General features: G+C 45.1%; 2 protein-coding genes across 2 annotated transcripts; both read left to right on the plus strand.

The window, feature by feature from the left end:
• LOC100018359 (serine protease 33-like) lies at nt 1-8,042 on the plus strand. The gene is made up of 6 exons (XM_007499154.3): nt 1-370; nt 1,081-1,125; nt 1,515-1,689; nt 2,803-3,077; nt 4,938-5,089; nt 6,120-8,042. The coding sequence occupies exons 1-6, from the start codon at nt 313-315 to the stop codon at nt 6,387-6,389; spliced, it is 975 nt and encodes a 324-aa protein (XP_007499216.1). The 5' UTR covers nt 1-312; the 3' UTR covers nt 6,390-8,042.
• Nucleotides 8,043-8,882: 840 nt separating this feature from the next.
• Nucleotides 8,883-12,000, plus strand: ELOB (elongin B). Its single transcript, XM_001371533.4, has 4 exons — nt 8,883-9,006; nt 9,255-9,389; nt 10,375-10,480; nt 11,829-12,000. The coding sequence occupies exons 1-4, from the start codon at nt 9,004-9,006 to the stop codon at nt 11,939-11,941; spliced, it is 357 nt and encodes a 118-aa protein (XP_001371570.2). The 5' UTR covers nt 8,883-9,003; the 3' UTR covers nt 11,942-12,000.
• Nucleotides 12,001-12,797: the final 797 nt, after the last annotated feature.

Below are 12,797 nucleotides of genomic sequence, written 5' to 3' on the forward strand. Positions count from 1 at the left end.
ATAGTTGGCTTCCTCCACTCCACTCCAATCAAAAATCAAAACCACAACTTGTTGATTTAGCTGATACTGGCCAGTAGAGCAGGAAGTTCTTGGTAGGGGAACAAGTTTCGAGAGGGAAACACATCCACACACCAGATGTGAGGTCAAGGAAGCACCCAAGCTAGAGTGGTGGCACAGGGGAGGTCCAAGGGGGTGGAGTCAATAACTCTAAGGACCTGCCCACTTCTGCCTTTCCCCCGGCCCTGGGGACAAAGGGACAGGAGCTGTGGAACCCTGGCATTCTGCCCACCACCCCAAGGCCCAGTAAGGGACATGAAGCAACTGGGAACTGCCTGGCTCCTGCCGTTGCTGTTACTGCCCACGACAACGGGTGAGTCCTTGAAATAGAAGTCCTGGCCCCAAACTACCTGTCCATAGGACTCAAGCATCCCTCCCTGTTACTCTTTTCCTCCCTCTTCAATTGCCCCTAGAGGATCAGGTTCCCTATCCTCTCCCAGGCCTCGGTGCCCTATCCTCTAACCCTGATTCTAAGATGCAGGGATCTGTCCTCAGCACCCAACTATCTTGTACCCCAGCCCTAGTAGTCCTGAGGACAACCCTAAGATCACTCCATTATCTGGCTGTCTTACCCTGCTTCTCCTGGGTATAGATTGAGAACAAACCTGCTCCAAAAGGTTCCCTTTGATCCAGGGTCCTAGAGTCCTATGCTTCCTTCTATCTATTCAGAGATCAGTTCTCATCGCACAAAAATCTCTGAGAAAATTATGCCCCCTGAACCACTGAGAAATCAGTCCAAGGAAAAGCAAGGGATGATCTATAGGGCTGGAGATTGGGGGGCAGAAAGGGGGAGGCAGGAAATAGAGACTGAGGACCAGAGTGTGCTGATGGAGGATCTAGAGGAAATTCTGGGGCATCTAGGTAAGACTTGGGGGAAGGAACTGGAGAGGAGAGACTGAGGGACAGATAAAGGAAGAAAAAGGGTAGAAGAAAGCAGAGCCAGGTCCCCAGCAGCCCAGCTGGATTCCCTAATAGGCAGCCAAGTTAATTAATCATGAACTAGCTCAAGGTCTCTCTCCACAGTTCCTGCCTTTCCTTTCCCAGAAAAAGATCATTGGACAAATTCAGGTAAGCCACTGTAGACAAGGAGAAGTAAAGTGGAGGACAGAAGGGGATATTGGGGCAGCAAGGTGGTTCACTGGATAGCAAGCCTAGGTGGGAGGTCCCGAGTTCAAATATGCCCTAGCTATGTGACCCAGGGCAAGTCACTTAACCTCAATTATCTAGCCTTTACACTCTTCTGCCTTGCAAGTAATACTTAGTATTGATTCTAAGAAAAAAAGTAAGGGTTTGTTTTTCTTTTTTTTTAAATGAAGAGAGTTTGGGTTGTTACTGGGGAGGAATTAAAGGGAAAGTGTAGAGATTCTAGGGAGCATTGGAGGCCACTGGGCAAACTGGGGAAGGCAGAACCCCAAAGATATCCAGGCCTTGGTCCCAAGTCTGCCTTCTCTGTTTAGGTTGTGGTCAGTCAATCCTGAAGAACCAGGTGAATGGGCGCATCGTTGGAGGCAAAAAAGCCTATGAAGGGGCTTGGCCATGGCAGGCTAGTCTGAGACGCAACCATGCCCACATCTGTGGGGCAACTCTCATTTCCCATAGCTGGGCTCTCACAGCTGCCCACTGCTTTCCCCCGTGAGTGACCAGGCCCCTTCCCATCCAATTAATCATCCCTTCCCCCCAGGCTTATGACCCTATCCAAGCCCCAACTGTATCAACAACTTCATCTCCCCAATCCCTCTGATCCAGTTCCCAGACGACACAGCTGTGCCCCAAACCAAAGCCCAGGAGGGGAAAAATTGCTCTACCCATTGTCACATTGTCACATCCAATTACTGACAGCTGGAACTAGAACTCAGGTTTCCTCACTTCCATTCCCCTGCTCTTTCTACTGTCATTCTCCCTCCTCTAAGATATTTGCATCTCCCCCAGAAGTAGATATGTGGCCAAGTTATTGCACCCTGGGCTAGGGGAAAGATCAGTGACAGGTGAAAAACATATTAACATCTCTGGGCAACATGTAGATAGATAATCCAGATTGCTTTGAATATTTCTAAAGAAATAGAAATTTTTATGACTTTAGTTATAATTTGGTTTCTTCTTACTTCAAAATCAGCCATCCCTCCAGTCATTTGGGGGTTAGAGGGGAAGAGGAAGCAGAGCTACTAATTCTGGCACAGAGGACAAGTAGCCAAAAGCAGCTGATGGGATAAACTGGATCCTCATCCTCAAATGCTGGGTAGAGATCTGTGTGAGGGTGCTCCTGGGAAAACTGCCACCCCAGGACAAGGTTTAGCCTGGAAGCTAGAATCCAAGTATAAATTTTTGTTATTGTGGCCTGGCCAATTATTGTGGCCTGGGGCAAAACTCCAGTTACCCTGCTCTAGTTATGGCTCTACAGGAAAGCTACAACAGGAGCAGTAACAATTGTGGAAACCGTTGGGGATTAATGGAACTAGTCAGTCATAACTTCCTCCTACCAAATCAATATATAAACAAGTCATGGCGTCCTTCCTAATTCCCCAGGGTGCCTGGCCTTCAAGGACAGTTAGAAGGAAAGTTGTCTCCTGACACTAGGGTGCTCATGTACATTTGGGGTAACTTTCAGGAAAAAGGCTAATCCGGATCATGTTTTAGGATTTCCTGCAAAGCTTACCATCGTGCTGGACCTGGGGTTCCCCTCCCCCAGCACACTCCTAGTCCTGTCCCAACAATTTCCCCCCTACTCCCATCCCCACCCCTTTACAGGCCTGTCAAGTTGCCCCAGTTCCAGGTAGTCCTCGGGGAACTTCAGCTCTTCTCCAGCCCAAAACAGTCAATCTCAAGTCCTTTGAGCAAGGTGATCCTGCACCCAGACTATTCCGGGTCAGACGGCTCTCGGGGGGACATCGCCCTTGTGAAGTTGGCGCAGCCTCTCAGCTTCTCCCCATGGATTCTGCCTGCCTGTCTCCCCAAGGCCCACAACCCCTTTTACACCAATGTGAGCTGCTCTGTGACAGGATGGGGGAACATAAAGGAGGGAGGTGAGCAACCCTACTGGGGGGGGGGGGTGGGGAGGGAAAGGGACTCTGATGAAGCTTCTTCCCAGATCCAGGTGAAGCTCTCCTGCCCAGCCTCTGCTGGGAGATTCAGCATTTCAGTCAATAGTTGTCCAAGGAATGAGTAGAAGGGATCCTAGATAATTTCAAAAAGCAGGTGATCTCTAAATGATTTCTGACTGTGCTTATTTAATATTTACTATTTAATAGTGATACCTTAGATTTCTATAACACTTTAACCTTTACAAAAATGCTTTCCTCTCAACAACCTTATAAGGGAAGTAGTGAAAATGTAAACTGAGAAACTAAGGCTCAGAAAGAGTGACTTACCCCTAACTACTAAGATTAGGAATTGAGATTTTTGCCCACATCTAAATATGGCCATGCCTGATGTCCTTAATCTAAGAAAAAATCCTGTCCTCCTCTTGAACTCTTCCCTGTTACCAGCTTCTTTTCTCTCTCTCTCCTGTGGATCTCCCCACACCATCATCTCCAAGACTGATGCAGAACAGAAACCAAAGGAGAAATACCCCAAACATTCTCCTGCTTTGGCTGAAGCATAACTTCCTTCAGTCTAAGAGAAAGAAGATCATCTTATCACAAGAAAATAAAAATGGAAATTTTCAATTCACCAAGTTTTAATCCAGACCTTGTTAGGTGCTACTGGGAAGTCAAGATATTGTCCCAGTCCTTCTGGTTCTCAGGAGCATATAAGCTGTGAAGTTGAATAGGATATCTAAATTGGTGTTAAAAGCAAATGTATTGTCTCTTAAATACTATCTTTTGAAGTTAAAAGGGCAGCCAGATGGCACAATGGATAGAGTGCTGGGTTGGGAATCTTCCCCGAGTTCAAATCCAGTCTCAGAAACTTAGTAGCTGTGTGATCCTAGGCAAATCACTTAACCCTGATGGGCTCAGTTTCCTCATCTGTAAAATTAGTGAAGAAGCAAATGGCAAACTACTCCTGTATTTTTGCCAAGAAAAACATTAAATGCGGTCATGAAGAGTCAGATATGTCTAAAATGACTCATTAGCAACATAGAAGTTCAACGGAAGTAGACATTGCTAGGGACTGGGAGTGATCAAGGAAGGCTCTAAGAGGAACTGGGGTGGCGGTGGCGGTGGGGGTGCCAGTGGAGGGTTGAAGGCCAGTCAAGAACTGGAGAAAAACCTGGAATGCTCACCTAGCAGTGATTTGTGTCAGAAAACAATGATAGATGATACTCATATAGTCCTCTAGGCTTTTGTAAAGTGTGTTACAAACATTATCTTATTTGATGCTCACAACAAGCTTCTGAGATACCCCAGGTTGTATTTGAAGCCAAATCCTCCTGCCTCTAGGTCCATCACTTTATTATTGTACCACAAATAAGATAGGAGGATTAGATTGAGGCTAGATTGCAAAGGGCCATGAGTTAAAAGATAAAGAATCTAGACTCATAGTCATCTAGAATTAATCATTTGTAGTCTAACCTATATTAAAAATCTAATCACTAGATGTGACTATAAAAATCTAGTCTCTTCATTTTAAAAATAGGGAAATAGGCTCAAAGAGAGAGAGACTTGCCCAAGGTCAAAAAAGCTGTTAAGTGGCAGAGGTAGGACTAGAATCCAGGTTTCTTGCTTCATACTCACACACGGAGTCATAGATGGAGAACTTACAGTAATTTTGACACTGTTTACTTAGCTCACAGCTCACTGAACATCAGAAAAGCAGTTCATAAAGGGGTGTTTATACCTGGCTGAGTTCAGAATCTTCTTCCTGCCCTCCCACAAAGAACAGAGGGACTGGGGTTCAGCTCTTCCCATAAATAAAATATCTCTGCTCTCTCCCCCATTCCCCAGTCCAGCTGTCCCCACCATACACCCTTCAGGAAGCAACGCTGCCACTGATTGATGCCAAGAAGTGTGACAAGATCTTAAACAATCATCAGCACCAGATCACCAATGAAATGATCTGTGCTGGCTATCCGGAAGGGGGTGTGGATGCCTGTCAGGTAAGGGCATAGATGTCAGTTGGATTGGATAATCATGGTCTCATACAATTATTGCCTCTTTTAGGGGGAGAAGGAGAGATTCAGAAGACCCTGAGAGAAAATTATTTTAAAATCATGCTATGTCAAAGCTGAAAGGGAAACTGGAATCATCACTAGTTCAAGGATTGTTAACCTTATTTTGTGTCATGGGACCCCTTTAGCAATTCGTAAAAAAGTCATTTCATCCTTTCTCAGAATATCTTTTTAAATGTATAAATCACACAATTACCCCAAACCTAGTTATACTGAATTGAAGCTATCAAATTTTTTTTTAACCCTTACCCTTACGTCTTGGATTCAATACTGTGTATTGGTTCCAAGGCAGAAGAGTGTTAAGGGCTAGGCAATGGGGGTTAAGTGACTTGCCAGGAAGTGTGCCAGGATCACACAGCCAGGAAGTGTCTGAGGCCAGATTTAAACCCAGGTCCTCCCCTCTCTGGGCCTGACTACTATCGACTTTTTTTTTTTAAGTTTAAAGACCTAGGTTAAAAATTTCTAACTTAGACCAACCCCAAAATTTTACAGAGAACCTGAGGCACAGAACCAGATTTGCCTAATGAAGGTTATAAGTGAATTAATGACAAGACTCCAAACCCCAGGTCTTCAGACTCCAAGCTTGGGCTCTTTCTGCTGTCAGACTAAACCCTATTCATATCACTTTAGGATGGTAATTATGAATAAATTAGAAAGAACCCTAATTTGAGTCGAGACCTAATTTTTATACCTGGCTTTGCCACTTACCATGTGACTTTTACCAAGTCAATTTCATCCTCTCAGGTAAAAGGACTCAGTGGTATCTGAGGGCCCTTCCTGTTCTCAAATTTGTGCAACTGAGACTTGCAAGAGATTGTATAGCTTATATTGGCCTGCGGTGGGAGGGTGGGGGGAGGGGGGCAATCAGTAATGTCCTGGAGAACATGGGCTTGGAGAAAAACTAAGAAAACATATTCTTAATCAAGCCTAAACTAATCAATTGTCTTTCTTACCTCAGGGTGACTCTGGTGGCCCCTTGGTGTGTCCCTATCTGGACTCCTGGTTCCTGGTAGGAATTGTAAGTTGGGGCATTGGCTGTGCCCAACCCCAAAAACCAGGTGTCTACACCCTTGTCTCTGCCTATGGGGCCTGGATCCAGAGTAAAGCAACAGAGATAAAGCTGGGCTTCTATAACATCACAGTCCGGAGTGCTGCTAACATACAGACTCGTGGTCTCCACCTCACCAGCTTCCTTCTGATCCTGTGGAGCCTTGCCAGCTGCTGCTGAATTCCTCCTCACCAGCTGCTGCTTCCCCTGCTAGCCCTCCTCCCACTGTGCCCCACACACATCCAAATCCTTTTCCAAATTCCTCTCAAGTATCTTTCACTGTCAAAGGACCTTTCCTCTGCCCTGAGTATAACCCTAGAGACTTGGGTATCCCTGTCCTGTCCATACATCTCCCCCAACTAGGGTGAGATAAAGATAGCGCTTCAGTATCTAACTCCTCCATCTCTCTCTAGTAAAGATGCCAGGGGAAAGATTAACAGAAAGTCTTCTGGGCCCCAGCCAGGAACCAATCCTACCAGTTGTCTCTCTACTCCAACGAGTGGCAGAGGAGATGCAGCTGTCATTAGAGAGCAAAGCAAAAGGGAGAGGGGGAAGCAGCTGAAGAAGAGGAGGCAGGAATGCAAGACCTGGATTGTGAGCCAGAAGACCCTACAGAATTCCCACTTTGCCAAGGATTCATTGGGCAAATCATTTTCCCTCCCTGGGCTTCATTTTCTCCTCAGTAAAATGGAGGCCCCATAAAGTCAAAAGCCTGCCCCTCGTGAATATTTTATAAGCCTGCAAGGGGTCAAGCTAAGACATCCTTCCAGGAAATGAATGAGAAAAGTGAATGCTTAATGTACCTCAGTTTTCATGCTCAAGAAGACTTGTTGTATCTATTTCTTGGGTGTTGTAATAGAGGATTCCCAGAAGAGGCAGCCTGGGCTTGTTGTGGATGGGGGAGGACTCAGGTGAAATGTTTAGGGAAAGGAGCCACTGGAAGAACCAGCCCCTTGGTGATCTTCAAGGAACAGTGGAAAAAGAAAACCTCTATACAATGAGAGGGCAAAGAAATAGAGAAAGGAGAAAATAGATTAGAGACCAAAGGATTCAGAAACTGAGAAATGAGAGATCAGAAAAACCAAGAATTTTAAGAGACAGAAGAAAAAATTCATAGACAAAAGACTACAGGAAGAAGAGAGACAAGAGACTAGCCAAAAGCTAAAACAAGAGATAGAAAAGTGCCCCAGAAAGACAAAAAGAGAAAACAGATTCAAGAGATAGACTAATAATTTAGACAAGAGTCTGTTAACTAGAAAAAACATAACTATTAAATAGTCAAAATCACTCTCATCAAGGGCAAAAGGGGTTCAGCACTAATAGACCTAGATAACAGAGCTGCTCGCTCCCCACGATTCTGAGGATTGAACTCTGGCCACTGAGGATTGAACTCTGGCCACTGGGATGAACTCCGAGGAACAAAAGAACATGGGGAACCTATATACCATTCTAGATGACCTGGAGGCTTAGAGTGAGAGGGACAGTTGATTGACTTTATGATGGCCACCCAAATTACCAGGATGTCCATTGTCTGGTGAAGTGGGACCTTCCCTCAGGGGGAAACTCTCCTGTGACAAGGTCAAAACCTGGGGTTTCTACCTCCCTACTAAATAAACTGGGGATGTCTAGATTTCCACGTTGACAAGACAAGAGACTGAGAGAGGCCCAGAGACACCCAGATTGAGAGGAAGGGGGATGAGGATATTTTTTAAGATATGTAATTCATGGCCTGCCTCATATTTAGTTCTCAGCACACATTTACAATAGGAAGTTCCTGTCTGTCTGATTTCAATCCCTTCGGTTTAGTATTAAATTGGTTTCCCTTTCCGTGAAGCAGCTCTGACTTTCAGGATTTCTTCCTACTCTCCTCTTTCCTCTGCCCCACTTTGGGAAGCCTTCGATTCAGGAATGTTTGAGTTAACCTGTGGGAAACTATCCCAAAATGGAAGCTTGGACAGGTCCCAGAATGACCTTCTCATCATGGCGATCAGAAAGTCTTTGACTACTACTAAGGAAGCAGAATCCCTGGAATGACAGACCTTCTCAATATGGTTACTTTTGGAAGCCTTTTGCGACAGGCTGTCGCTCGTCCAAGATCTGATAAACACGTTGTATACTATATCCCACCAAATATATCCCTTCCTCTACAAACTATTTCAGGTGGTCAGCCGGCCTCATTTCGAACACTTCAGGAGAAGGCCCTTTCCATTGTTAGGTATTTTTTTCCTTTACGTAAAACGTAGCTTCGACTTTTAAATGTCAATATAAAGGGTCTGTATTCCCTCACTCCCACAAAAGTAGCTTAACCAGTAAGGAAGGGGCATTCTCAGCCTATTTCATCCTGTTGGGGTTTTAGCACCGGCCCAGCGATATTTAGGTCACCACCCCCAAAGCCCCGCTGCGACCTCAGTAAGATGGCCTCGCCGTCGCATTGTTTCCTCCCTGCTCCGGGACCTTAACAACATGGCGGCATCATTTCTACCTTTACCAAGATGGCATTTGCCTTGTGCCTTCGAAATCCTTTGCTGCTTTCCCCTCCTGGCTTCCTAGTTCATCCGAAAGAACCAATCTACCAATATAGTCATCTTGGAGCAACACGGGACTGCTATTTATAGTACAAACCCTTACTAAGATGGCGGCAGCGACGCACGGAAAGGGGAGGATGTGCGAGCACGCGCACGCATCCTCCCGGTATATAACTTCCGCTGACGCATGCTCAAAGCATCCCGGGATTGGGGCGGACTGAGACTGCGCCGGGCAGTTGATTGGGGGGGGAGGGAAGGTAGACGCCGAGATGGTAAGTGAGGAGGAAGAGAAGGAAGGGGCGCCCCGAGGGGAGGGGTCGGGCTGGGGGCTTGGAGGCTAGGGGGTCCGGGCCGGCTTGGGGATGAGATGGGGAACTGGGCTAGGATCGGGGCATAGGAATGGGAAACCTGGGGATGTGTGAAGAAGGCCCAGCTCTGACCTGAGTTGGAGGGAGAGGGGCTTGAATGCGTCCGGGGCTATCTGAGTCGGAGAAGACTCATTCCAGCCCCCGGCCCCCAGGATGTGTTCCTAATGATCCGGCGCCACAAGACAACCATCTTCACAGATGCGAAGGAATCGAGCACAGTATATGAGCTGAAGCGCATCGTGGAAGGAATCCTCAAGAGGCCCCCAGATGAGCAGCGGCTCTATAAGGTTTGCGGTCCGGCTATCGGCCGCCCTCCCCCCCTCCCTACATACCCACACCTCTGTTCCTCTCTGCCCATCCTTGTTTTGTCGTGGAACGCTCCGTTTGGAAATTAAATAACTAGATTCAAAAATCCAATTTCTGGCAAGTATTGTGTGACCTTGGACAAGTCACTTAACTTTTTTCAGATTCAGTTTTCCTAATTGTAAAATGAGGGGGCGAAGTTGATTAGAGGGTCTCCAAGGTCGAGCTTCAGTTCTAAATCTGAACCTCCCTCTTGAGTGGAACCTTATCATCCTCTTTTAGCTGGAATGCCAGAACCAAGATCTCCACACATTTTCCTTTAGAGAGAAGGTAGAAGGGTTATTTCAACTCAGTATTTTCTCATGTCCCATATCCTTAATGCCACTTAAAGCAGAGGCTTTATTTACTAAAGATTTTATTGGGTAACCTCAAACCAGCTGTCTTGCACAGCACTAAGTTTCATTTCCTTTTGTACCCTGAGGAGAAAAGATCGTGGTCCTTCCTGCCCCATCTCAGAGCTAGCTGTTTCTTTTCATGATTTATAATTAGTCTGCCCTGTGGTCATCTTCACTTTGACCAACACTACTGATTGGCATCACCTGATTAAGAAACTGCATGGTGTTTTGGAATTATAGAAATTAGAAATTCTATATTTGGAATAATTAAGAGACCTGAATTCAGACCTCATTTCTGCTACTAATTAGCTTCTTTAAGACCCTAGGCAAGTCAGTCCATGAACTTTATGCCCAGTGGGAACAATCATAGTACCATATCTTAAGTATCCACCATTCTCACCATGTTAATACGCCATTTTCTCTTCCTGCCATACCAGAAGACCTACCTCTCCTGGCAGGAGTGTTCTCTAAAACGCATCCCATCCAGAAAGGAATGCCATAGGGCCACACGTGCTGTCATCAGTCTTATCCCTGATCTACTCTTAGGATCTCCCCATCGCTTTTCTTTTCCCAGGATGACCAGCTGCTGGATGACAGTAAGACCTTGGGTGAATGTGGCTTCACAAGTCAAACAGCCAGGCCTCAAGCTCCAGCAACTGTGGGGCTAGCCTTTCGAGCAGGTAGGGAAAGAGGACCAGAAAAAAAAAATGGGAGTATTTGGGTAGTTATATAACCTAGAATACAAAGTTCTAGCTGGAAATTAGGGTGTGAATTAGAACTTTTGTTAACAGTGAGACTGTACAGCTCTGAAATACACATAAAGCTGTATCTCTCAACACATACTGCATTTTTCTTGGGCATGTGGATGACATTATGGTAAGGGGCCAGGAGACTTCATACTTCTGTGCTGTAAGGAGGATTTTGCTCACAAACTCACCACTCCAATGGCTGTGGCTAATGTTCAGGGAACTACAGGAAAACAAGTTTTAGGTTGCCCTTACTACAGGGAGAAGGCAGCACAGCACTCTGGCCTCAAAATGCAGTGATGTGATAGACTATAATGTTGCCTATATTAACATTTCCCATATGAAATTTACGAAGTGCTTTTTTCGACAACTCTTAAGGCCGAGATCAATAATGTTGTCTAAAAGGACATGCCTGGGGTTACAATAATGGTTTGGTGATATTGTATAGAGCTACTACTGCCTAGTTGGGCTCTAGGTTTCAGAATGTAGTTATCAAATCTGCCTACTAACAAAGTTCATTTAGTCATAGTTGTCAGTCCATAAGCACTGGCCCAAAAATCTGTGCTAAGCCAGGGGTGGATGCCAAGAGGCTTGACAGTCCAGTGAAGCAGATAAAACTGTTATGAGAACCATCTCCATTAAAATCCTGCATGATGCCTCCTTGTGGTGTGGAGGATAACCCTGAATTCTTGCCAGTATAGTTCTGACAAGTCAAATTGTCAAAACAAACTAGTTTGTGGGCTGTAGACTTATGTGAGAACTATCCTACTAAGTTGAGAGATTCATCACTAAACTTGAGTCATGAATTTGTTGGTTACTGCAAATATAGAAAACTATCTGCACTGGTATGGAGAATAATAATGAAACCATATCCTAGAGGTAGACCTCTACTGAAGTACTAAATAGTGGCACAGATATCAAGTGATTTGTAGATAGTGAGGAAAGAAAGGCATGGTGGGAGTAATCAGGTAAGTTTAAGGGGTAGAGGTCAACTTAAGTGGTTCAGAGTAGCTGGCCCAGAGAACAGGGAGGTCCTGGGTTCAAATATGGACTGATACTTTCTAGCTCTGACCCTGGGCAGGTCACTTGATACCCACCCCACTCCCCATTGCCTAGCCTTTACTGTTCTTGTGCCCTAGAACCAATATATAGAAGGTAAAGGGTTTATTAAAAAGAATATAATAGCCCATTCAAGTTACCCCAGGGAATAATAAAATGAGGCAAGTAAAGTCTTTCAACTACTCTGGACCAAACCAGTAAGTTTCTCTCTCCCACTCCACAGATGATGCATTTGAAACATTGCGCATTGAGTCTTTCTCCAGTCCCCCAGAGCTCCCAGATGTCATGAAGCCTCAAGACTCTGGAAGTGGCACCAACGAGCAAGCTGTGCAGTAAGGGCCCTAGGCCCCACCCTCTATAGTGATCTAATACAATAAAAAATTTTGGTGTCAGGATTGTTGCCTCCATCTTCCTGTGGCCTGTTCTTTACTCTTCTTTTTTTGTCCCAAGAAGTATTCTGAGTTTTTTGCCAGCACAAGCTTTTTTCCCCATTTAATCAAACATATGCCCTTACCCATCTCCTGCTCCGAGATTCTAAATACACCTAATTTATGCCCTAAGCCAGATGTTATTTGGGCAAGCACATGCTTCTAGTAAAGCTGTAGTGAAGTGGACCTGTGGCAGGGGATGGATGGCCCTGGTCCTCTAGCTATTTATCTAAAGTAGTGATATCAAGGTGGGTTGCATATTGACTTAGAAAAACATGTCAGGCATTTCCCCATTACATTTTAATGTGGTTCTTTTCCTGGCTTCTTGATGTAAAAAATATACAATAGATGAAGTGTAGGCCTTGCATACTCCAAAGTGATGTATATAAGCTGAGCAGAGTGAAGAATATTGGGAAACCAAAGAGTTCAATGTATTGTGAGAGGCAGCTGGGTAACTCAGTGGATTAAAAGGCAGGAGGTCCCAAGTTCAAAAATGGCCTCAGAAACTGTGTGATCCTAGGCAAATCACTTACCCTGCCAAGCCCATTTCACTCTTCTGCCTTACAACTAATACATACATACTATTGATTCTAAGGCAGAAAAAAAATTTTAAAACATTGTGCAGGAATCAATATACAGCCATTTCAAGTTCATCTAGAATCAGAACTTTAGGATTCTAGTTCCTTTCCTAACTCCTTAAGAGAAATGACCTTTTAATTTAACAGCTATAGCCTGTAATCTATAGCCATGGTGGCAAACCTATA

The sequence above is a fragment of the Monodelphis domestica genome, chromosome 7 (assembly GCF_027887165.1).
Source record: "Monodelphis domestica isolate mMonDom1 chromosome 7, mMonDom1.pri, whole genome shotgun sequence".
In the NCBI taxonomy this organism is placed as follows: Eukaryota; Metazoa; Chordata; class Mammalia; order Didelphimorphia; family Didelphidae; genus Monodelphis; species Monodelphis domestica.